General features: G+C 44.7%; 1 protein-coding gene across 1 annotated transcript in view; it reads left to right on the top strand.

The window, feature by feature from the left end:
• NRDE2 (NRDE-2, necessary for RNA interference, domain containing) overlaps window positions 1–22,516 on the top strand; it is a 48,736-nt gene that overhangs the window by 10,058 nt on the left and 16,162 nt on the right. Inside the window, 7 exon segments of the mRNA XM_036064442.2 lie at window positions 5,809–5,917; window positions 6,971–7,201; window positions 10,835–10,954; window positions 10,956–10,982; window positions 16,630–17,080; window positions 17,820–18,225; window positions 20,003–20,136. Of these exon segments, the coding sequence (XP_035920335.2) occupies window positions 5,809–5,917; window positions 6,971–7,201; window positions 10,835–10,954; window positions 10,956–10,982; window positions 16,630–17,080; window positions 17,820–18,225; window positions 20,003–20,136 (1,478 nt within the window).

Raw genomic sequence — 22,516 nt, 5'->3', positions numbered from 1 at the left:
AGTAGGAGGAAAACAAAAAACAAAAACATGCTGAGTGAAGGAAAAGAAAGAGACTCAGAGATTAAGTATTTTGTTAAGAGTTGCACAACCAGTAATGATAAAGCCAGTATTTGAACACAGGTCTTTCTGGCTCTGAAACTTGTGTTATAAATCACACTGTGATATTAGAATGTTGGGGTTTGGACTGTTCAAACATTACTTTTGGGATCCCTGGGTCTCTTCAAATTGTAGGTTAACTCCGTAGAAAGTCTGACTTTGACTGGGTGCTCTGTAATCACCATCTTAAAAGCAGTTCTTAGCCACCTTGGCTGGTGCTTTCTGTTCAAATGTTTGCGCGCTCAGTTTCCTGGTCAGAAAATAAGGATTTCGATCAAAATGAAGAGCTTGGCTCACTCTTATTAAAGGAACAATCCAGGCGCCTGGGTGGTTCAGTTGGTTAAGCGACTGCCTTCGGCTCAGGTCATGATCCTGGAGTTCCAGGATCGAGTCCCGCATCGGGCTCCCTGCTCAGCAGGGAGTCTGCTTCTCCCTCTGACCCTCCCCCACCATGTGCTCTCTCTCTCTCTCATTCTCTCTCTCAAATAAATAAATAAAATCTTAAAAAAAAAAAAGAACAATCCCCTTCCCTAATACATATGCTAATTGATTACACTCAACCTTGGAAATGTCTTTTGAATTATTCCTGGAGCGGTGGTGCTCACCGGAGTTCACAGAAACCAGTAATCCGTGCTATTTTGTTATAATAGTAATGGGGAAGGGGTGAACTGGGATATCTTATCCAGCTGTGATTAAAAAAAATTTTTTTTTTAAACTTAAAACAATTCATGGTGATTTCTTCAGCCCTCTATCCAGTGGAATTGAATTAGAGCATTGGGGAAATAGCATGATATAATAAACTTATCATAAAAAGCATGTCAACTTTGGGGTGATTCATTATATAATTTTCAGTAAAATTACACATGCTGTGGCTCTTCCAGATACCTACCTGATTTTTATTAGGCGGTAGTTCTAAAGTGGTTTTCTGCCTGATACTTCTACCCTTTTTTTCTTAGGGGGGTGTGTGTGTGTGTGTGTGTGTGTGTGTAGCAGAGTGCTGATTTCCAGGCAGGTTCAACCTATGCTTATTTACTAACCTGCAGGGACAAAAGGTTTGTCAGCCAGTCAGCTTCTCTATCCAAACCAAACCCTACGCATGTTGTATCCTGCTCGTCCTCTCTATGCTGTGTTATGTCCTGCTTGGTATTGACACAATGATCTAAATACATATTTGATTTCTATCAAAGGAATTTGTAAATCGTGTGAGGATGTAGGTAAATAGAGAAAAAAAAAAAACCTTTGCAGTCTGATTAATAAAGTATCTTTTAATCTCAAATAACTTCCTCCAGGATTCCATGTAACCAAAATTTAATTTAATAATCTTACATGTATTACGTGAACAGTTAAGGTTATGGTTAAGTGTAAATACCACATGAGCAGAGACCTGGCCTGAATTAAAATAGTTGTACTTTATACCTAGATAATGGCATGCTTTTGATGATCTCAGGGTCCTTCAGTTCAGTAAATTAGGTGCTGGGGATACAAAAATATGAAGATATGGCTCAGATCCTCAGTCATTTTATTTATTCAACAAATATTTATTGATTCCAGTTACTTTGTGCCAAGGCACTGTGCTAGGGGTTGGGAATATAGGAGCGAGTAGTCATAACCTCTGCCCTCATGTTGCATTTAGTTTAGAAAGAAAAGAATAGGAGGAAGGTAGGTGAGCTGGAAACTTGGATGCAAGAATTGTAAACCAATTTGCTGTATTTGTTTGGCTGGCAAAATATTTTGTTTGTCTTTTTCTTTTTTCCATTCTCATTCCCTACAGTGTCAGAGTAATTACTAATCTGGTCCCTGTAAGGATTTGAGTTGTTGACCTTTGCCTTAGAATAAAGTAGGAAGACTGCCATGCAAATAATGAGATTATAATGTGAAAATTGCCACACTAGCCCCATGTACCAGCTGCAGGGAGATTTCAGGAAAACCAGCGCCTTAGTTGAGGGAATGAAGAGTAGCACCATGGTGTGGTGGAGAGACCGGATGGAGGAGCGCAGATCCAGTTTCAGGTGTGTGCCCACAGCCGTGACTGGACTTCTTTGGGCCTCCTGCTTTTGATCCGTAGATGAGGAGGTGGGATCCCGGCTCTGCCCTGGAGAGCCTTCTCAGAACTGCTCCCTCCCTCCAGACCCCTAGGAGCAACCCTACTTTTGCTGTTCTGCATGCTGGGCTTCTCTGAAACATTTTGTTTGAGCAGTGTTTTCTTTGGCTAAAAAGAGTTTTAAAATCTCTAGATGATCTCCGAAATTCCTGCACGCCTAACATCCAGTGATGATTACTTCTAACGTTTCATGTTCACTGCTCATGCGCTACCAGGAAAAAAAAAAAAGCAGCAGTGGTAACTTCTTGTCAGGTGCAAATACCCTATGCTCTGACAAAAGGTCATTTGATTGAGATGAAGGTCACAGAGAAGGTCAGTGATGATTTGGGTTAGAACCCCAACAGTTTTAGTTCTGTATACACTACCCTTTTTCCACAGTGGTCTCATATGGCAAAGTCTTAATTGCTCCCTTAAAAGCCCTTTTTCTTGTACTTTCTGAAGGACTCCTGAGAGTCACGCACTTTCTGTTGTTTTGACATCTGGGTTTCTTTACATTTCCTCCAAGCTGTCCTCACTGTCTAGAATATTTATGGAAAGATATACTGGAATCGTTTGAGAGCATCTTTCCTTGCATATTGTTCCATCTTTTCTCACTTTTCCTTTGTTCATGAGAAAATCCAATTATTGTGGAAATAATCATGATCTCTGAGCAACAGGAACTATTTTCACATACCTCTTGCCAGGAAAGGGAACCAATCTCAGAAAGAGAAAGACAATAGAAGAAAGATTGCCTGGACGATTGTTTAGCACTCACCGGGTATGACCTTACAAATTATTTAATTCCTTTGAGCCTCAGTCTCCTCTTCTATACAGTGGAGATGATAATACATCCCATAGTGGGTTGTTTTGGTGCTTAAAAGGGGTAAGGATATAAAGTGCTTTACCTGGTGTTTGGCCTACAGTAGGCACTTAATGAGTTAGGATCCCTCTCTTCCCCCCCCCTTTTTTAAAGATTTTATTTATTTATTTGAGAGAGAGAAAGCACGTGTGTATGTGTGTGTGCTGCATGCGCTCTAGAGTGAGGTGGGGGTTGGGGGGAGGGGCAGAGGGACAGGGAGAGAGAATCTCAAGCAGATTCCCTGCTGAGCGTTGGGTTCCATCCCATGACTCTGAGATCAAGACCTGAGCCAAAATCAAGAGGTGCACACTCAGCTGACTGAGCCACCCAGGCACCCCTCTCTTTTCTTTTAATGTACCTTTCCTCCCTCCCTCCCCTCTTTTCCACAAATATTTATTAAACTCTTCCTGACGCATTGCCAGGCATTGCAAATGGATACAACAGTGAGTCAAACAAAGTACCTGTCATCAAGGAGCACACATTTCAGCATCTTCTCCTTAGTAAGATGCAGTAATCATCAGGGACTAGAAGACAGAACATATAAAGCACTCTTCCAGCACAACACTAAAAAGGCAACCCAATTAAAAAATGGGCAAAGGATTTGACTATTACTGTTCAAATATGAATGGCCAATAAACACACGAAAAGATGCTTCACATCATTAGTCACCAGGGAAATGGAAAAGCGCAATGAGGAGAGACATCACACCCAGTAGGATAACTATAACCTAAAACACAGACAGTAGAAATCAGATTTGGAGAAATCAGAGAATCCGTATACAGTTATTGGGAATGTAAAGTGGTGCAGCCAATTTGGAAAACAGTCTGGCATTTCCTTAAAATGCTAAATATGAGTTACCACATGACCCAGCATTTCTCCTGGATATCTAGCCAAGAGCAGTGAAGACATATGTCCATATAAAAACTTATACATGAATATTCACAGAGCGTTGTTCATAATAACCAAAATGACGCCCAGGTGTCCATCAGCCGATGAATGGACAAAATGTGGGATATCCATAAAATGGAATATTATTTGGCAATAAAAAGGAATGGAGCATGGATACGTGCTACAGCACGGATGAACCTTGGACACATTACGCCGAGTAAAAGAAGCCAGTTACAAAGGACTGTATTGTATGATCTCATTTATATTCAGTGTCCCAGACTGGCAAATCTGTAGAGACAGATTAGTGGTTGCCTGGGGTGGAAGAGCCAGAGATGAGTGAAGGTAACTGCTAATAGCTTTGGGGTTTCTATCTTTTTTTTTCTTTTTAGTAAGATTTTATTTATTTATTTGACAGAGACAGCGAGAGAGGGAACACAAGCAGGGGGAGTGGGAGCGGGAGAGGCAGGCTTCCGGCCGAGCAGGGAGCCCAGTGTGGGGCTCGATCCCAGGACCCTGGGATCATGACCTGAGCTGAAGGCAGACGCTTAACGACTGAGCCACCCAGGCGCCCCTCTATGGGGTTTCTTTTTGGGATGATGAAAATGCCCAAATTATTTTACGGTGATGGTTGTACAATTCTTTTTTTTTTTTTTTTTTAAGTAAATTATGTGCCCAACATGGGGCTTGAACTCACGACTCCGTGATCAGGAGTTGCATACTCCACCGACTCCATACTCCACAGCCAGCCAGGCGCCCTGTACAATTCTAAATATACTAAAAACCATGGGTTGTACATTTTAAATGGCTGAACCTTATGGTTTATAGATTATATCCCAGTATAGCTGTTAAGAAGTGCACGGAGCGCCTGGGTGGCTCAGATGGTTAAACGTCTGCCTTCAGCTCAGGTCATGATCCCAGGGTCCTGGGATCGAGCCCCACGTCGGGCTCCTGGCTTAGTGGGGAGCCTGCTTCTCCCTCTCCCTCTCCCCCTGCTCATGTTCTCTCTCTCTCTCTGTGTATCTCAAATGAATAAATAAAATCTTAAAAAAAAAAAAAGAAGTGCAGTTACCCTTCTGTCTCCTAACTTCATGTCACGGGTGCTCTGGCCTCATCCTAGAACAAAACAGGACAACCTCTAAACCCTTCCTGGGGCCCCCTTGCTGCCACCATCCACCATGGCTTTTTCCTTTCCTTCACAGTTAAGACTCCTAAAAGGTTAGGAAATAAGTAATTTAGAAAAAGTTCATTCCAGAGGAGTTAGAAATTAATGGATAAGCAGAAGGAGGAAAAATTTTGGACATTTAATCTCACCACCCAGAGATAATCATTATTAACATTTTATGTCATTTTAGCGTTAGCAAAGTTGACACCTCATGTTTTTATTTTCAAAGAAGAGTACTGGTGTAAGGAAAGGCTAATGTTAAGTTACTGAGAACGGAATATTTTTTGAAGAAAAATGTCTTAATCTTCTGTAACGGTATTAAACATGGCAGGCTTTTGTGCATGATTTGATTTTTAAGCTTTTCAGAATTGTCTGCGTCAAATTTGAGGTCATTCAATCCTGGTGCTTTGGAAACAATTCCTGCTCCTTAGAGTGTGATGGAATCGTGAAGCCATGTTGCTTTTTAAGCCACACTTGTTGCGCGGCTTTTGCTTAAGCTGCAGTCTGATTGCACAAGAGGATTTCAGTCTTAAATATTTTAGAGTGTGAGAAAGCCCCATGCCCTATGAAATAAAAATCTCATGGATTCCCTTCGGCTTCTTCGGACTCTCTGGCTGACACTGGCTGTGAACTAGGATGTCAGCTGATAAGATGGATTTCCTGCTTTCGAAATCACATTGAACCGATTTCATTGATCTTTTTTTTCCCCCTTTGCTTGTGCAGAATTAGATTGGCTGAGCAACCCGAGCTTTTGTGTTGGAGCCATAAGCTCTCTGAGCCAACAACCTGAAGAGGCTGCCGCTCTGGTTTCTGAAGGGTCACCGCTGACGAGGTAGCTTTTCTGGAAGATGATTTTTAGTTTTTGTCTGTGTGTTGTCTGTTGCTGGGTTCGAATAATGCTCCTTAGAAAACCCTGTGATAAAAGAGCGAATTGCAACTCTTCTTTCTACTCAAACTAATGAGGTGCTCTTTGTTTTCCCTTACCTCACTCATAGATTATTCCTCCTTTCCCCCTGTGCACTTGGTAGTGGGAAGTGTGTGATAGTGCGCTAGTAACGAGGCCGCGAGGGAAACGGCACCGTGTGATTGTTGAGTCACTTGACTAACCTCGTCAGTAACCTTTAGAATATTATAACTCTGACGTTCCCTCAGTTGCATTTTCACCATTTTTGGAAAAACAGAAGCTGGTGTGATATAACATCAGATAAAATCTCATGAAAACTTTGAGGACAGCAGAATGGTGCAGAGCATCGAACTGAGAAGTGAGCCCTCTCGCATTTGTGGACTAGGTGGTCGCACTGAGATGAGGAGCCCTGAGAAGGCGGCCCTCCGAAAGTGCAGGAAACCTTTGGAAATGGACATTAGTTGGTGCCTGAGAGAGAGTTGTCTGTAGATGTTTCAGTAATGCAGAAGGGCTCCTCATAACCTTTAAAAACAAGGACCAGAATTGAACCTTTTTTTTTTTTTTTTGTCATTAAGGACATGCTGCCCTAATATGTAGGACTGAAAATAAACCCTTTATAACATTGCTTCAGAAAATACTATATTTGATAAAATAACTCGTAGATTATTTTCATTTAAAAATGTACAGATGTGAAAGTCTAGATTTAGAAGCTATTACAATTAGAATTTCTTCACCTACTGTTGTTTTAGGTCCAACTCTTTTTTTTTTTTTTTTTTTTTTTCTTTTCTGGGTGGTGGGTCCAGCTCTTAAATCCTTAAGGGGAGTTGTGATCCGGGAAGGCACTATATCAATATATGGGCAAATAGTAAGGCCCTGTGGGCATTTCTGGAGTTCCCTTTTACACATTTGTTTGCTTATTTTCATAGTCTTCTCCCTACTTCTCATCTGAAAATAATTCTAATGTTGATTTTCCCAAAACAGGAGTCCTCTGAAATCAGAGCCTTCAGATGAAAGTGACGCTAACGGAAAGCCTAAACAAACAAGCAGAAAAAAGAAGAAAGAGAAAAAGAAGAAGAGGAAACATCACCACAAGAAAACCAAGAGAAAACGTGGGCCGGCCAGTAGCAGTGGCTCCGAGCCGGATAGTGAGCCTGAGGAGGACAGAACTTCCAGAAGCACTGGAGACAGTAGAAGGGAATCGGAGAAACCAAGGTGGGTTTTCTATTCTCAAATATCTATGACTTTTTGAATTTTGAATTTTTTTCCCTCAGTTGTTGCCACAAATGAGGTATCTGAATGACTATTTAGCCACTCAGTCAAATGGAGTCCAAAAAAAAAAAACCCAAATAGAGCTCTACCATTAGGTCAACATTAAAAAAAAAAGGAAGAAGAAGAAAACTTTCATTAAAAAAATTAAGGCTGTGATTTTATTTGAGAAATGTTATTTAGACGCAGTAATGATTGTGTCAGAATCTGATTCAGACAAAAAGTCTTTGGGATTTTGAAAGATGGCCGATGTGCCACGCCATGGGAATATGGGCCAGTTTACTACATAGTTAAGGGTCCCGTCTGTGAGGGTCAGAGGAAGAGGCAGGTCTTACTTCTCTTCCATAGTCTCCCTTTCTATCGCTTGCATCAGCATCCCCCCCCCCACCCCATTGGACACACACTCTTTGGTTAAGGGTGGTATAGCACTTAGAGTCATCATTTCTTACCTCACGTTTCTTTCCAGCATGGTGTGGAAGGTGTGGACTGGCCCATGAACACAGTATTTCCTTTCCTGGGGGCTTTGCTTCTCCCCACATTTTGCTCCGCTGTCTCCCTTGAGCCTGTTGCTCCCATCATTGGCTCGCTGGTAGCCCCCCCTCTGCCTCGTCTCTTCTGCTCCCCCACAGGGGGCCCTTCTCCCAGGCCTGTGACAGGCGGCACGTGCTGGAACTACCTCAGTCGTTTCTCATTTCACTTTTTTCTTTTCTTTGTTCATATGGGCCAGAAGAGAGAAGGTTGAAGTCCCCGTGCCAGGCATACTTAAAAAATTTAGGGCTATTAGGATTTTTTTTTGACTCTTCAGGCATTATTTGCTTTTGTCGTATGCTTAGACGTCCCACTGACATCCGTGAGAGCTCTGTGGTGCAGTGAGTCTGGAATCTGACCCACGGAGTCTCCATCAGACAGGCGGACCCTGAGTCCTCCTGGATCCTTCTGCCACCAGATCCGTGGAGAGCCTCGCAGGCCGCTGTGGCTCAGGGCATCCAGGTTGAATCAGCCGTCTCTGTGCCTAGGTGCTCCATCTATAACCCAGGCTTGCTCTAGGAGGGGAGAATAAAAAGGTTCTGACTTTGGCCGAGTTTATGTGGGCAGGAATCACTCCTGTCTCGCTTGCCCTTGTAACCCCTCAGTGGCTGGCACAGGGCCTGATGCCCGGTAAGCACTCAGTACATTTCTGTTGTGTGAATGAATGAATACATTATTGATATTTTTGCTTTTCGGTATGTCTTCAAAGCACCATACATTAATCATTGTTTCTTCTGGAAACTCACTGTTAGCTACTTGTCCATTTTTTTTTAAAGTTGAGGAAAATGAGTTTTAAAGGATTTTCTGAACCTACACAGGAACTACCATTTAGAACTTGGAAGGTAGTTATTTTCAGCCTATGCGTAATCACATCAGAGGTGAGCTTTAGAGCCTCTTGATGGTTCTGTGATCCAGATAGCATTTTTAAGTTCATTGATATTTTTCAGAATATCCCCATTAAGATCAAAATCTACTCTTTTTGTTCTTCTCTTTTACTTTCTTACTATGAACTTCTGTAGTCTCTTCCTGGGAAGATGACCTGGAGGAACTGTTTCCATAGAGACAAGGACTAAGGTATTAGTGAGTTGTGAGACTTCTATAATGTCGGGAAAGTGGGTTCTCGGGGGTGTAATGCACCATACAGGAACTCTATTTTTGGGTGATCGAGGGACGACTTCCCCTAAGGCTACAGCTTCTCAGGGACCTCTGTCTCCTAGGGTGAGCTCTTCACCTTCAGGTGGAGGCAGATCCTTCCTTGTGCACAGCCCAGACCACATCCTGCTTCCTGACCTCAGTACCCAATAGGAGAGGATCAGAGCTTGTTTATTCCCTAGGGGTGGTCCACTTCTTCCTCCCTCCGCCATGGGCTTTCCATTTCTTTCTGGACTGCATCCATCTCATTCCTTCCCTTTGCTGCCCCTTACGGTGTTTGTCAACAGAAAACCCTCCATAGATATTCTGAAGGGGAATGTGTTAAATATCACCATGTATTTTAACCTATTCAGCAAACACTTGATTGAAAGCTACTTTTTTTTTTAAAGATTTTATTTATTTATTTGACAGACACAGCGAGAGAGGGAACACAATCGGGGAGTGGGAGAGAGAGAAGCAGGCTTCCTGCTGAGCAGGGAGCCTGATGTGGGGCTCGATCCCAGGACCCTGGGACCATGACCCGAGCCGAAGGCAGACGCCCAACGACTGAGCCACCCAGTCGCCCCTGAAAGCTACTTTGTGTCCCTGAAATGCCATTTCTCTATATTCCCAGCCAAGGATGATTTATTTATTTTATTTTTTAAGATTTTATTTCTTTATTTTGACAGAGAGAGACACAGCGAGAGAGGGAACACAAGCAGAGGGAGTGGACAAGGGAGAAGCAGGCTTCCCGCTGAGCAGGGAGCTCGATGTGGGGCTTGATCCCAGGACCCTGGGATCATGACCTGAGCCGAAGGCAGACGCTTAACCGACTGAGCCACCCAGGCGCCCCACCAAGGATGATTTAGAAGCTGTTAGAATCTTTATTTCTATCTGGGCAGAGTCAAAAGCAAAGATAGAACAAGGTTAAGGGCTGTTTTGACTACTTTGGCAGCTTCTTGTGTCAGCAGCATGATGAACTGATTTTCTTTAGAGGAGGGAAGATGTTAGATGCCAGAAACGTTCCCTCCCCCTCTCGTTTGACTCCTAGGGAAGTGGTTCCATTTGTGTCTCAGCTGGAAGTCTGCCAACTCTCAGGTTGGTTCAGAGGGATAAGTAAGGGTCTGGTCTCACAGTGGCTCTCTCTGGCCTTGGTGTAAGAAAGAAGGTCAGTCCACAGAGCCCGGGCTATAAAAACAAGACTTAGACCAAGTCTGAATAATATGTGAGACTGACCCATTTGGAACTGTCATGTTGCTTTTGTTAAGTTTTGAGTTGGAATAATTTGAGCACTTTCTAATGAGTTAGGCTAAGCAAGGGCAACCCACTTTATTTTTAAAGAAAACCTGTTTATAAATATATTTGAAATTCTAGTTACAGTCATTTAATGGAATGTTTAAAAAGAACACTAGGGACGCCTGGGTGGCTCAGTCGCTTAAGCATCCAACTCTTGATTTCAGCTCAGGTCATGATCTCAGGGTCATGGGATCGAGCTCTGGGCTCTGTGCTCAGCGGGGTGTCGGCTTCTCTCCTTCTCCCTCTCCCTCTGCTCCTCCCCATGTGCTAATCTCTCTCTCTCTCCCCCACTCCCTGTCTCTAACTTAAATAAGTAAATCTTTAAAAAAATAAATAAAAAATAAAAACTCTTGTGTCAGGTTAATTTCTGAGATAAGGTGATTTCTTGGTAAAGTGCCACTTAGCGTGGACAGTTTTTGCTTCATATTTTAAGGCTTTTTCCACCGCAGGAATCCTCTTCATCTGTGGCACGTGCACATTTGACATACTTGGGTGTGTTTGATGCTCTGTGGAGCATCAGTGTTGAAATGTTTAACTTTCATTGTTCTGAAAAGGTGGACGATGTAACTAGAAGATTTCAAAGTGCCTCTCCCTCTTTGTTCTTCACCTTCCTGTGTCCCACAGTCAAGAAGGTAATGCTGCCGCTGATATTGGGCATCGCTTTGTTTGGCTTGAGGACATTCAGGCTCTGACTGGAGAAACCTTCAGAACAGATAAGAAACCGGATCCGGCCAACTGGGAGTATGTCTCTCTACCGAGGAGACATAGCAAGGTACCCGTCATGATGTCTTTCCTGATTTTCACTGGTGGGAAGTAACTTCTTTCTCCCCCGAACCCTCTCTGCACGGTCTCTGTCTGCCCCCCCCGCCCCCCCCGCCCTTTCTGGATTCTGGTGGGTGTCCTCCATCGCTGAGCTGTTGAGGCATGTGTCTTATCTCACACTCTGGAGTGAAAGTTCAAACCTTGAAGTCAGGATCCAGGTCTGAAGAGTCTCATTTATCCGTGGTGACTGGCATCGTGCCGGGCGTAGTAGGTTTTTAGTAAATATTTGTTGAATGAATGAATCTAAAAAATACCTTGAAGTAAGTAATTGTGACGAACTGTCCAGAAACCATTTGGTCTGATCTGTATGCCATTTTAAAAAGTCACGTAAGCTTTTTATTCATCTATCCCCCAAGTAAGCCATTTTAAAAGTGACATTAAATGGTAATGACTTTTTCAAGATGCTTCCAGCATATGTCACCAGATAAAAAAGAGACGATGGTATTCACTTCAGTAATCAGTTTATTAAACTTTTCTCCTCTACCTTGTCAATCAAAAATATTTAAGTACTTATTAAATCCCTTAGGCACTGAGTAGTTTGTAGGACACTGCTGGGAACACAAAGAACAGTAATACACAATCTCTCTTCCCAGACAGCTTACAGGTAATGAAAATTGAAGGTAGAGAATATTGGAATGTAAAGCCAAGAGGAGACCATTATCATTCTTTATAGGCTAATTACTTTTTTAAATAAATTTCGGTTCCCATTACATTGTTGTGCCTCCCAATTTTAATTGTCATTCATCACGACATTATACCTCACCACATAGGCAATTCCAACTAAGATTTCCTTTATGATGTGTTTATATCTATGATTTTTCAATGCATATTTATATCTACATGCTGTCTCCTAAAACCTTATGGCTGAGAGTAAATGACTATCAAAATGTTTTCCTACCTTTTTGAATAATTTTAATACTCCTTAAAGTCTTGTTTGGTTCCCCATGGCCCCGCGGTGTGGTGCCAGACGTGGTAGGACCCAGGAAAAGATGGGGAGGCCAGCAAACACTGATTGAGCCCGTGCTTGTTAGCCTGTGTGATCCTCACATCTGCTCTGTGAGGGGAACCATACTCTTCTTTTATGAATGGGGAAAAGGAACCAGGGAAAAGGAACCTCAGAGAGGGTGGGTAGCCTCTCAAGATCATGCTGCCAGGAAGCAGCTTTCTTTTTTTTTTAAAGATTTTATTTATTTATTTGAGAGAGAGAGAATGAGAGAGAACACATGAGAGGGGGGAGGGTCAGAGGGAGAAGCAGACTCCCTGCCGAGCAGGGAGCCCGATGCGGGACTTGATCCAGGGACTCCAGGATCATGACCTGAGCCGAAGGCAGTCGCTTAACCAACTGAGCCACCCAGGCGCCCCAGGAAGCAGCTTTCTTGGGGAACCTATGTTCCTCTAACCTCAAGTATTCTTTTCCTGTCCACAAATAAAGATGAGCTCAGTTGTGTGGTAGGATGTTTTCTACATTGGGAAACGGAGGACCCTGGTTCTCATTCTCACTTGGCCACTAACTGATAATGTAATCCCACGTGAGTCACTAACCCTGTCTGAGCCTCTGTTTCTTCATTTGTTAACTCCTGCTATGCCGCACACTCAGATATCAGACATCATCGATAGAAATTAGACATTAGTTTGCACAAAGGGTTATTACTTATTAATAGATGAAAAAGGAAAAATATTCACAATGACTGGCTCTTAAATCTCTGCTAATGAGAGGCCCAGACCTTAGGAGGAGAGTAATGAGAGAAGTTTACTAATCTAAATTGTGAAGATGCTATTGGAAGGGCGTGGGGCATTGGTGTGATTTCCCAGTAGATTCCTGAGGCTTAGGTGAGCTAAGTCTTACCCGGATTAATAGCTGTACCGCTGTCAGTGTCCAGATCTAGAAAAGTATTGATCCCATGGCACTGTGAGTTGGTCAGAGGACAGGGGCGTGTTTTGTCAGTCGTAAATTTTCACACTTCACCAGGGGCACTGACAAACCAGGAGCGTTGAGAGGACTCGGCTGGCACCATCCTGTGCGGACCAGATGAGGCCTTGTGGGTATGGGCCTGGAACAGCAATATGGTCAGAGTCTTTTAAGCTTCAATGGACCATCTTTTGGAAGGTAGATTGGCAATGTTCTGTGTAACTCGGGAAGGCAGAACCAGGATCAACGAGTGGAAGTTGCAGAAAGGAGATTTGACTCAGTATCAAAGCAAATTTTCTAATCGTGTGAGCCTCCCAACAGTGACCTGGTATGCGTTCATGTATTGTGGTGAGCAGGGCTTAGAGTTCGTGGGTAAGAGTCAAAACTACCTTTGGAAAATTCCTTAGGGCTAATATACTAGCTCTCCATGAAGTTCAGCTCCATTTTTTCTCCGTTTATGGAGTGGATTGTTTCTTTAACTATACACCAGATCAAATAGTTGGCTTATGTTTAGGAGCCAAGTCTTACAAAATAGTAATAACTTTAACTTATCTAGTGCTTACTATATGGCTAAGGACTTGAAATATATAAACTTTTTGATCATCCCTGCTATTCTCTGACATGGGTACCATTATTATCCCCATTTCACAGATGAGGAAACTGAGGTACAGACAGGTTTTGGGGTTTTGTTTTAAATAACTTGTTCAGGGTCACCTAGTTAGTAAATGATGGGGTTGGAATTTGGACCCAGGTAGACTGCCACCATGAGAGCACGTGTGAATTGAAGTCACTGAAGGAAAGGCAAATTTATTATTGCCCAGCTCACTCTGGAGCTTAGAGCTGCTGAGTGGATTCAGGGCAGAAGTGTGTGCTCAATTTAAATATATTCTTTTCCCATACCCTGTCCCTCTTTCTTTTCTTTCCCCCTTTCCCATCCCTTCCCTTTTCCTGTAGCTAAATTCATGTAAATTAAATGTCCATATGGTGTCATTCACTGAACCTCCAAAGTGGGGTTCCCTCCTTCTGGAATTATTCAGGTAAGACCAGCTGACTATTTGATAAAGATTTTACAGAAAAAAATGCCTTCATGTGGGGGAATATTGCATTAAATTACATCCTAGGTTCTATGGTTAAGGTTATGTGATAAATGATAAATTAGATAAAACCCAAATGTCCAATTAAGGTTCTGTGATAGATGATAAATTAGATAAAACTCAAATGTCCAACAATAGAGAAATGTTAACTAGATGAGGGCTTACCCCTCCAATGGATTGATTCAAAACCAATAAAAATGGTATTTTCTAAAAAGAATGGTATGGGGAAATGCACAGAGGTAGGGAGAAAAGCCTGGAGCTGTAGATCAACTATTTTTAAAAAGAGGTGTGTGTACACATATAAACACATGTACACACATACCTGAAAGTAGGCATTTAATAATCCAGATCAGTAAGACTCTTTTTTCCTCCTTTATCGTTTTCATCTGTTATAAAATGCAGCTATTAAAATCAGCTTTAGAAAATGCATTTGTAAAGTCAGAAAACTGTAAACATTTTTAAGAGATTATGTGAATGTTAAAATACTGTTGATTTTTAGCAAAAATAAAATAAAAATAAAATAGTAATTAAGGGGAGAACATAACGAGTTCTACTTACAGTTTGTTCCTGACAGAACGATGGGTGTGTTTAGAGCTCTTGAAGCACTATTTTATCTCCTCACCCCTCGTTACAGTTTGTTTTGACTCCTAAAGGTACCGGAGACAGATTGTTGTGAGTTAACCTAGGAGGGCCTGGGGGAGAGGATGGAGAGGAAGGGTTTGTGTGCCTGTGAGAGCTGGGAGGGTGGCTTCTCAGGCACCTGTTGACTGTGGGGAAGCCAAGGAGGTGCTGGGCCTGGATCAGGTGGAGGTGGACACAGAACTTTCTGGAAGATGACAGAAGATGGTGGGTGCTCTCTCCTTTTTTTTCCCCGACAGCATGATATTATGGAAATTTTAAAAATACAGCATCCGTTGAAAGAATTTTACAGTGAACGCTCCTATTCCCACCCTCTGCGTTCTACCATCAATATTTTACTGCGCCTGCCTTATCACATATCTGTCTGTCCTTCAGCCCATCTTATTTTTTTGGTGCCAGCCTCCATGTACTGCCCCCTAAATACTTCAGCATGCATGTCATTAACTGCAGTTCAAGATTTGTTTAGTTTTGTCTTCGGACTTAAAATTCACATACAGTGTAACACAAATCTTCAATTGCTGAGTTTGGACACATGCATACACCTGTGTAATCCAGCCCTCTGTGAACATATAGAACATCCCTGTAACCCCTCCTCCCCCCAAATTTCCTCCGGCTCTCTTCCATTCAGTCCACACCCCACCTCCCCAGGGGCAGTTACCGTCCTAATTTTTTTCCATCCTCAATTAGTGTTGTCTCTTCTAGAATTCCATATAAATGGAATCATATAGTACGTACGCTTTTGGGCCTGGCTTCTTTCACTCAGTGTGATGTGTTCGACATCCAGCGCCATTGTGGCGTTTGTCAGGAGTTTGTTCTCACTGCTGGTCGCCTTCCGTCGTGTGGCCATACTGTGGCTTGTTTATCTGTTCTCCTAGTGATGAGCACCTGGGCTCTTCGTGGCATTCGGCTGCTGAAAATATCTGTGCACACGTCTTTGTGTAGAAAGGCAGTTTCCTTTTTCTTGGGGGAATGCCTAAAATAGAATTGCCGGGTCACAGGGTAAGTCTAACTGCCAGACCTTTCCCCAAAGTGACTGTACCAGTTTCCATTCTCACTAACAGCAAGTGATAGTCCTGGTTCCCCAGCAGATAGCTCACTGGCGTTCAGTGTCTTCGGTGTTTAATTTTAGCCGTTCTGGTGGTATGTGGCAAAGCTCCTTGCAGTTTTAATTTGCACTTCCCTCATGATTAATGATGGTGAGCATTTCTGCATGCGCCAATTGGCCCTTCATGTCGTCTTTTGTGAATTCCATCCGGATCCTTTGCCCATTCTTTAACTGGTTGTTTGTGTAACACGCCTACAGAAGAGTGCACGGTTTCCCTCAGACTTCATGCACATATTCAGTAGTCGTGAGTGTGATTCTAGGGCACCTGCACACATCATACAGGCCTTTTAGAACCCAGCCCTCTCTCCCTCTAGAGTAGAAAACAGCCAAGTGTAATTTTAATTATTTTGTTTCAGGATTAAAAATACAATCTTAACCCTCCCCGTTTTCTTACGTGGGGACACTGGACTATATTGAGGAAAAGGTTCCGGTGTAGGAGACAGATGACTCAGTCACCCAAGGTTCTCGTGTCTTTATGAAGAGTGTAAAGGAGGGGATGAGGATTTCCACCTTGTCTGTTACGTAGGATCATGACGATCAGTGACATAACGTATGGGGCAGACTTTACAAAACTCCAGGAAAATAGAAATTACTAGAATTTACTAGAATCTGGAAGACAGGCCTGATCTTAAATTCATGCGATGTTAACAAAGAATGGAAGCGTTTAGAGGAAAAGTTCCACACAGAAAAAGTTGATTGCTAATTGTCGTATTTCTCTAAATAGAAACTGTTGGAAGGTAAGGTGAAGTTAGCTTGCTTCACAAGAGCTCAGCCCGCTGAGCCGAGCCTCCACTGGTGCAGAGCTATGCACCTGTTCCCTCAGTAACTCTCTTTCTTTTTCTAATACAAGATACAAGAGGAAGGGAGACTCCTGCCTTGGCATTAACCCTAAGAAGCAGTGTATATCCTGGGAGAGGGCTGCCACAGAAAAGAAGCCTTCACACAAGCGTGTTGAGCGCTATTTTACGAAGAAGAGCGTGGGCTTAATGAACATTGACGGAGTTGCCGTTGGCAGTAAAACTGAACCTCCCTCATCTGAGCCGATCTCGTTTATCCCCGTGAAGGGCTCGGATGATGTGGTTCCTCCCGTTACGACCTGGTTGAACCCTCTGGGGATTTACGATCAGTCCACCACGCAGTGGTTACAAGGACAGGGCCCTCCAGAGCAAGAATCAAAGCAGCCAGACTCCCAGACAGACAGAGAGCGCGCGCTGCTCAAGGCCAAGGTGGAGGAGTTCAACAGGAGAGTGCGGGAGAACCCTCACGATATTCAGCTGTGGATGGCGTTCGTTGCTTTTCAGGTAAGGAGCGCCGTCCCGCTTCTCTTACTTAGAAAGACTGTGTTAGTCTGGGGCCAACCAGTGCGCTCCGCAGCCGTTTCTGAGCCCCTGGGAGGAACCCGGGCCCCGGGTGCTGGAGGTTTATTACCCTGGAGCCCTTGCCCTGAGCTTGCTCCCAGCCCGTGAGGAACCCCGCGTGTGGAGAGTCAGTGCTTTCACGTGGAATTCGGGGGTGGGAGGCGGCAGGGGAGCACGAAAGGGCTCCTAAAAGAAGGTGAAATTTAAACAGAATCTGGGAAGAAGCGCCCTTGTTCACCCGGGGTTGGGGGGGGTGCGGGGTGTAGAATGCGCAGAATTGGGGAAGAGAAGGCGCTGCTCCGACGACGGCCCAGCTGGGGCTCTGGCTGCGTCCTGCTTGCTTGTTTTTGAGCCGCTCGTACAGGTGTATTTTGCCGCACACCTGCCCGTGTCGTGGGTAAAGTGGGCTCTTGAGAAGCAGCGCTCAGGGCGCTGCGCGCTCGCCCCCGTTACGTAGCCCCCGTGCCGGAGCGCAGACGGCCGGTGAGGGAAGCGCGAGCAAACAGGCGCCCGAGGAACGGAGCTCCACCCAGGGAAAGCGGTGACCCGCGAGCCCAGGAGGTCCGAAGGGCGATTGGTCCTGGGAGGCGCCGGGGGGCGGGCCTTGCAGGGAGCTCTGGGGCGGTGGCGGGCTTTTGAGGCTCCCCGACTTGCGGTCGTGAGTTGACGTTTTTGTCTTGAGGACGAGGTCGTGCGGAGCCCCGGCCTGTATGCCCTGGAGGCAGGGGAGCAGGAGAAGCGGAAGAGGTCCGCGAAGCTGGTGCTGGAGAAGCAGCTGGCTGTCCTGGAGCGGGCCATCGAGAGCAACCCGAGCTGCGTGGAGCTGCAGCTGGCCCGGCTGAAGCTGTGCGCCGAGTTCTGGGAGCCCTCGGCGCTGCTCAGGGAGTGGCAGAAGCTGATCTTTGTACACCCCAACAGCACGGCCCTCTGGCAGAAGTACCTTTTATTTTGCCAAAGCCAGTTCAGCACCTTCACCGTGTCGAAGATCCACGGTCTTTACGGCAAATGCTTGAGCACCCTGTCCGCGGTGCAGGACGGCAGCATCCTGTCGCACCCCGCCCTGCCCGGCACCGAGGAGGCCGTGTTCGGTAAGAGGCCGAGCACCAGGGCCCTGCGTGTCGGGGGACTTACGCTTTCTTCTGGCGCTAGGCAGAAATGAAGGCGTGTTTCTGGTTTATTTTAGAAACGGCCGAATTGATACAACGGATGTAAACCAAGTATTAGGACCCCTTTGGACTAGACCAGATTCTCGCTCCTCCACCTTCTTGGTGGGGGTGTGGAGCGGGCATCGGAGCCGGTGAAGTTAGCAGAGTATCCCCGGCCCAGAAGTCCCAGCTTTTCTGCTTATTAGCCAAGGAAACACAGTCAAGTCTTGGCTGTTGTGGCTGTCCGTGGCCTTCCCTGTCCAGGTGTCTGTCCGCTCCTCTCACCCGTCCTGGGATCTCAGGCAGTGGTGTTCATGGGGATCAGCACACAGAGGCAGTTATCGATATTATTGTACTGTTAATGTTCTGTGTCCCGAAGGAGCTAGAATATGAACTCTGTCCGGTAATGAGGGACAGAAGGCAGCATGTCACACAGGAGCTGGAGACTATCACTCTGGACTTGAAGCCTGGATTTGCCCTTCACTGGTTCTCTTGTGACCTTGCATATTTCCTTAACCTGCTTGAGCTGCAGTTTCTCGCTCAGCAGCAATGATACAATACTTGCTTTATAAGGGTCATCGAGCACGTTAACGGAGATTGACCCATGGTGAGTCTGGCTCCGTGTCTGGCTCACAGCAGGTGTTTATTTGATCAAAACCTTGCTATTTCTTTTCTTTCTTTTCTTTTTTTTAAAGATTTTATTTATTTGGAGAGAGAGAGAAAAACGGAGAGAGAGCGTGAGCAGGGGGAGGGTCAGAGGGAGAAGCAGGCTGTCCGCTGAGCAGGGAGCCCAATGCGGGGCTCGATCCCAGGACCCTGGGATCATGACCTGAGCCGAAGGCGATGCTTAACCGACTGAGCCACCCAGGCGCCCCTGTATTTAACTTTTAGATTAGATTCTAATTCATTCATATTTATATTTATATTCTAAAGATATATATATATATTGCTCTAGAATTAATAAGCATTTACAACACTGGCATAAAGAGTCTCATATTTGATATCATTTGTGGTATGCGCAAATAGCCTAGTGTTACTCAGAACATGAAACTACCACAATTCAGACAAACCGAAATTTTCATAGATGGAACCTTGATTTGTTTACAGTGGCCTCCGAACAGATGATGAAGATGGATCGCCATCTAGTGATCCATCGAGCACAGATCTTTGCTTTCTGATGAAAATCTATACCATCCTTCTAGAATTTTTCTTGTAATAATGAGCTTTGAGTATCTGGTAACTATTCAGAACAACCTCTTGCCTTACTTTTTTTAAAGATTTTATTTATTTAAGAGAGAGCATGAGAGGGGGGAAGGATCAGAGGGAGAAGCAGACTCCCCGCTGAGCAGGGAGCCCGATGTGGGACTTGATCCTGGGATTCCAGGATCATGACCTGAGCCAAAGGCAGTCACCTAATCGACTGAGCTACCCAGGCGCCCCGTTCTCTTGCCTTACTTTTATGCAGCATATATAGTTTTTGTTAATATTTGTATTCCACAGTGGTTTCATATAAAAATTGGAATAAATGTACTTTGATTACAGTTCTGTGGTGAGTCCTTTTAATGAGGACACGTAATTAGTACAGCTTTTGAGAAGATCACAGGAACTAATTTCGGAGAAAAGATGTTCTTGGTGTTGAAACGCATGTTGTTAGAAGTTGTGTTCTTTCCCTTGAATTGATGTTAACCAGGATTCTCCCTCTTGCTCTCCCTGCTTTCAGCTCTCTTTCTTCAGCACTGTCACTTCCTGCGGCAGGCCGGTCACTCTGAGAAGGCGATCTCGCTCTTCCAGGCCATGGTGGACTTCACCTTCTTCAAGCCAGACAGCGTGAAAGACCTGCCTACCAAAGGACAGGTGCGGGTTTAGTTGTGAGACCGGCCTCTCCCCTCCCTCTCTCCCCTCTCCTTCTCTTCCCGTCCCTCTCTCCCCACCCTCTTTCCCCCTCCCTTTCTCCTTCTCTGTCTTCTGGGGGCAAGTGTGGATAATGGAAAGTGGTGGTAGTATTTTTAAAATCCTATCCTCTTTGTATCAGTCCTGCTGAGAACTGTTGCTCAGAATATGCTGGTGATCCAAGGAAAATTCCATAATGAAGGTAGTGAAACTTGGAGAGATGAAAGATCTACTCCCCCCAGTATGAAGACTCAACTATGTCCCCCCCCTTTCTTTTCTTACTTATGGGACTTGTTTCAGTGCTAATTGTCCCCACCAGGCAGAGAAACAGGGGTCATACCTCTTAGAGCACGTCTCACTGTCTCCTCCCTCTGTGCATTCTAAGCTGGGTCTTAGGTCGTTTTTCCAGTTCGCATTTCTACTACATGAGATCTTTGCGGGAATTGCAAACGATAGCGCATGTTGGCACTTTCTCAACACTGATCCTAATTGCGGAGGTGTTGTCATTTAGATGACAAGTGAACATTGGCCGTATTTGTGATGTGAAGCAATAAAAAAAAAAATCTCATCATAGAGCTACCCATATAAGAAAGCTGCCTTCTCCATTTTTCCTTAGAAGAAATCTCCATTTCCGACTTTGCAAAGGGGGTCTGGTGGAAGATGGATGGGATATCTGAATTTATAGTGAACTGACAGAGGTCTCGGGAGGCTAAGATCTCCATCTTGTGGAATGTTCCTGAATTGCCTTTAAATACTATTTTTTTCATCATTATTTTTATCTGTTTTTTTCCTAGTCAAAATTGGGTTAACGAATATTGGTTAATATTAGTTACCTGATTAGTAGTATCATAAGCCAGATAAAATTATTTTAAGATCTGGTGTGCTGTTTTAAGAATATGCCATGCTACGGAAGTGAATCTTGGTGGACTGCGGGGCCCTGGTGTGTGGTTGCGGGGTCAGGGTCAGAATGGCCCTCATCCCTGCCCTTTGCTGACGATCACAGACTGTGGTGAGAGCAGCTCCTCTCGGGGAGGGCAGTGCCCGGGACTGTGAAGCATTTACAAGACAATTTTGAAATAAAGTTTTATCTTTGAGGATATTCCATATCTTTAAAACTGAGAGACATTGTTATAAGACACAGTAGTATAGCATGAAAGAAGCAGAGTCTGGTCTGTGCTTTTTTTTAATTTTATTTTATTTTTTTATTTTTTTAATTTTTTTTTTTTAAGATTTTTTTATTTATTTGCGAGAGAGAGAATGAGAGACAGAGAGCACGAGAGGGAAGAGGGTCAGAGGGAGAAGCAGACCCCCCGCTGAGCAGGGAGCCCGATGTGGGACTCGATCCCAGGACTCCAGGATCATGACCTGAGCCGAAGGCAGTCGCTTAACCAACTGAGCCACCCAGGTGCCCTTTTTTTTTTTTTAAGATTTCATTTATTTGACAGAGCTCATGAGAAGGGGGAGTGGCAGAGGGAGAAGCAGGCTCCCTGCTCAATCCCAGGATCCTGGGATCATGACCTGAGCCAGAGGCAGACGCATAACCAGCTGAGCCACCCAGGCGCCCCTTGGTCTGTGTTTCTATGGAATATAAATAAATTGGTGTAACTTTCACACTTTAAAAAAACCACACTTCTTTTTCTTGAGTGCGCTTTCTTCTGTCCCTCTTGTAAGAGCAAGGCTGCGAAGAGGGAGTGTGGTCTTTCCAGCTCCCCTACCTGAGGTGGCTGCTGGGCACTCGGTACAGGGCCCGTGTCCAGACCACTGCCCTGCGCTGCCCTGCCCTCCCAGGGCTCTCCTGCACGCGGCCCTCTTGGAGGCGTGCGTGGCACCGCCCTGGGCTCAGGCTGGACTGTCCTGCGCCTCCTGGTCCACAGCTTATCCCTGGAAGCCTCGTCCTCTTCTGAAGGTTTCTTACAAAAGCTTTCCTTGAGCAAGTGGTTGGCTCACTTTTAAAGTCCTTATTGTTGAGGCGCCTGGGTGGCTCAGTTGGTTAATTGCCTGCCTTCGGCTCAGGTCGTGATCCCAGGGTCCTGGGATCGAGTCCTGTATTGGGCTCCCGCTTCTCCCTCTCCCTCTCCCTCTGCCTGCCGCTCCCCCTGCTTGTGCTCTCTCTCTGTCAAATAAATAAAATATTCTTAAAAAAGAATTAAAAGAGCTAAAAAAATAAATCCTTATTGTCAGGTGATAACACGATTGCTTTTCTGTTCATTGGTGTGTTCACATCCTCCTCTACAGGGAGTTACTTACTGCACTGAACTGGTCCCCACACACAGCAGACCTAATGCCCAAATGCGTGAGAGCAGAGGTGTGATCACAGGGCCGGGCTTTAACACACAGACCTTTT

The sequence above is a fragment of the Halichoerus grypus genome, chromosome 8 (assembly GCF_964656455.1).
Source record: "Halichoerus grypus chromosome 8, mHalGry1.hap1.1, whole genome shotgun sequence".
Lineage (NCBI taxonomy): Eukaryota > Metazoa > Chordata > Mammalia > Carnivora > Phocidae > Halichoerus > Halichoerus grypus.
This window is presented reverse-complemented; position numbering and strand designations above follow the sequence as displayed.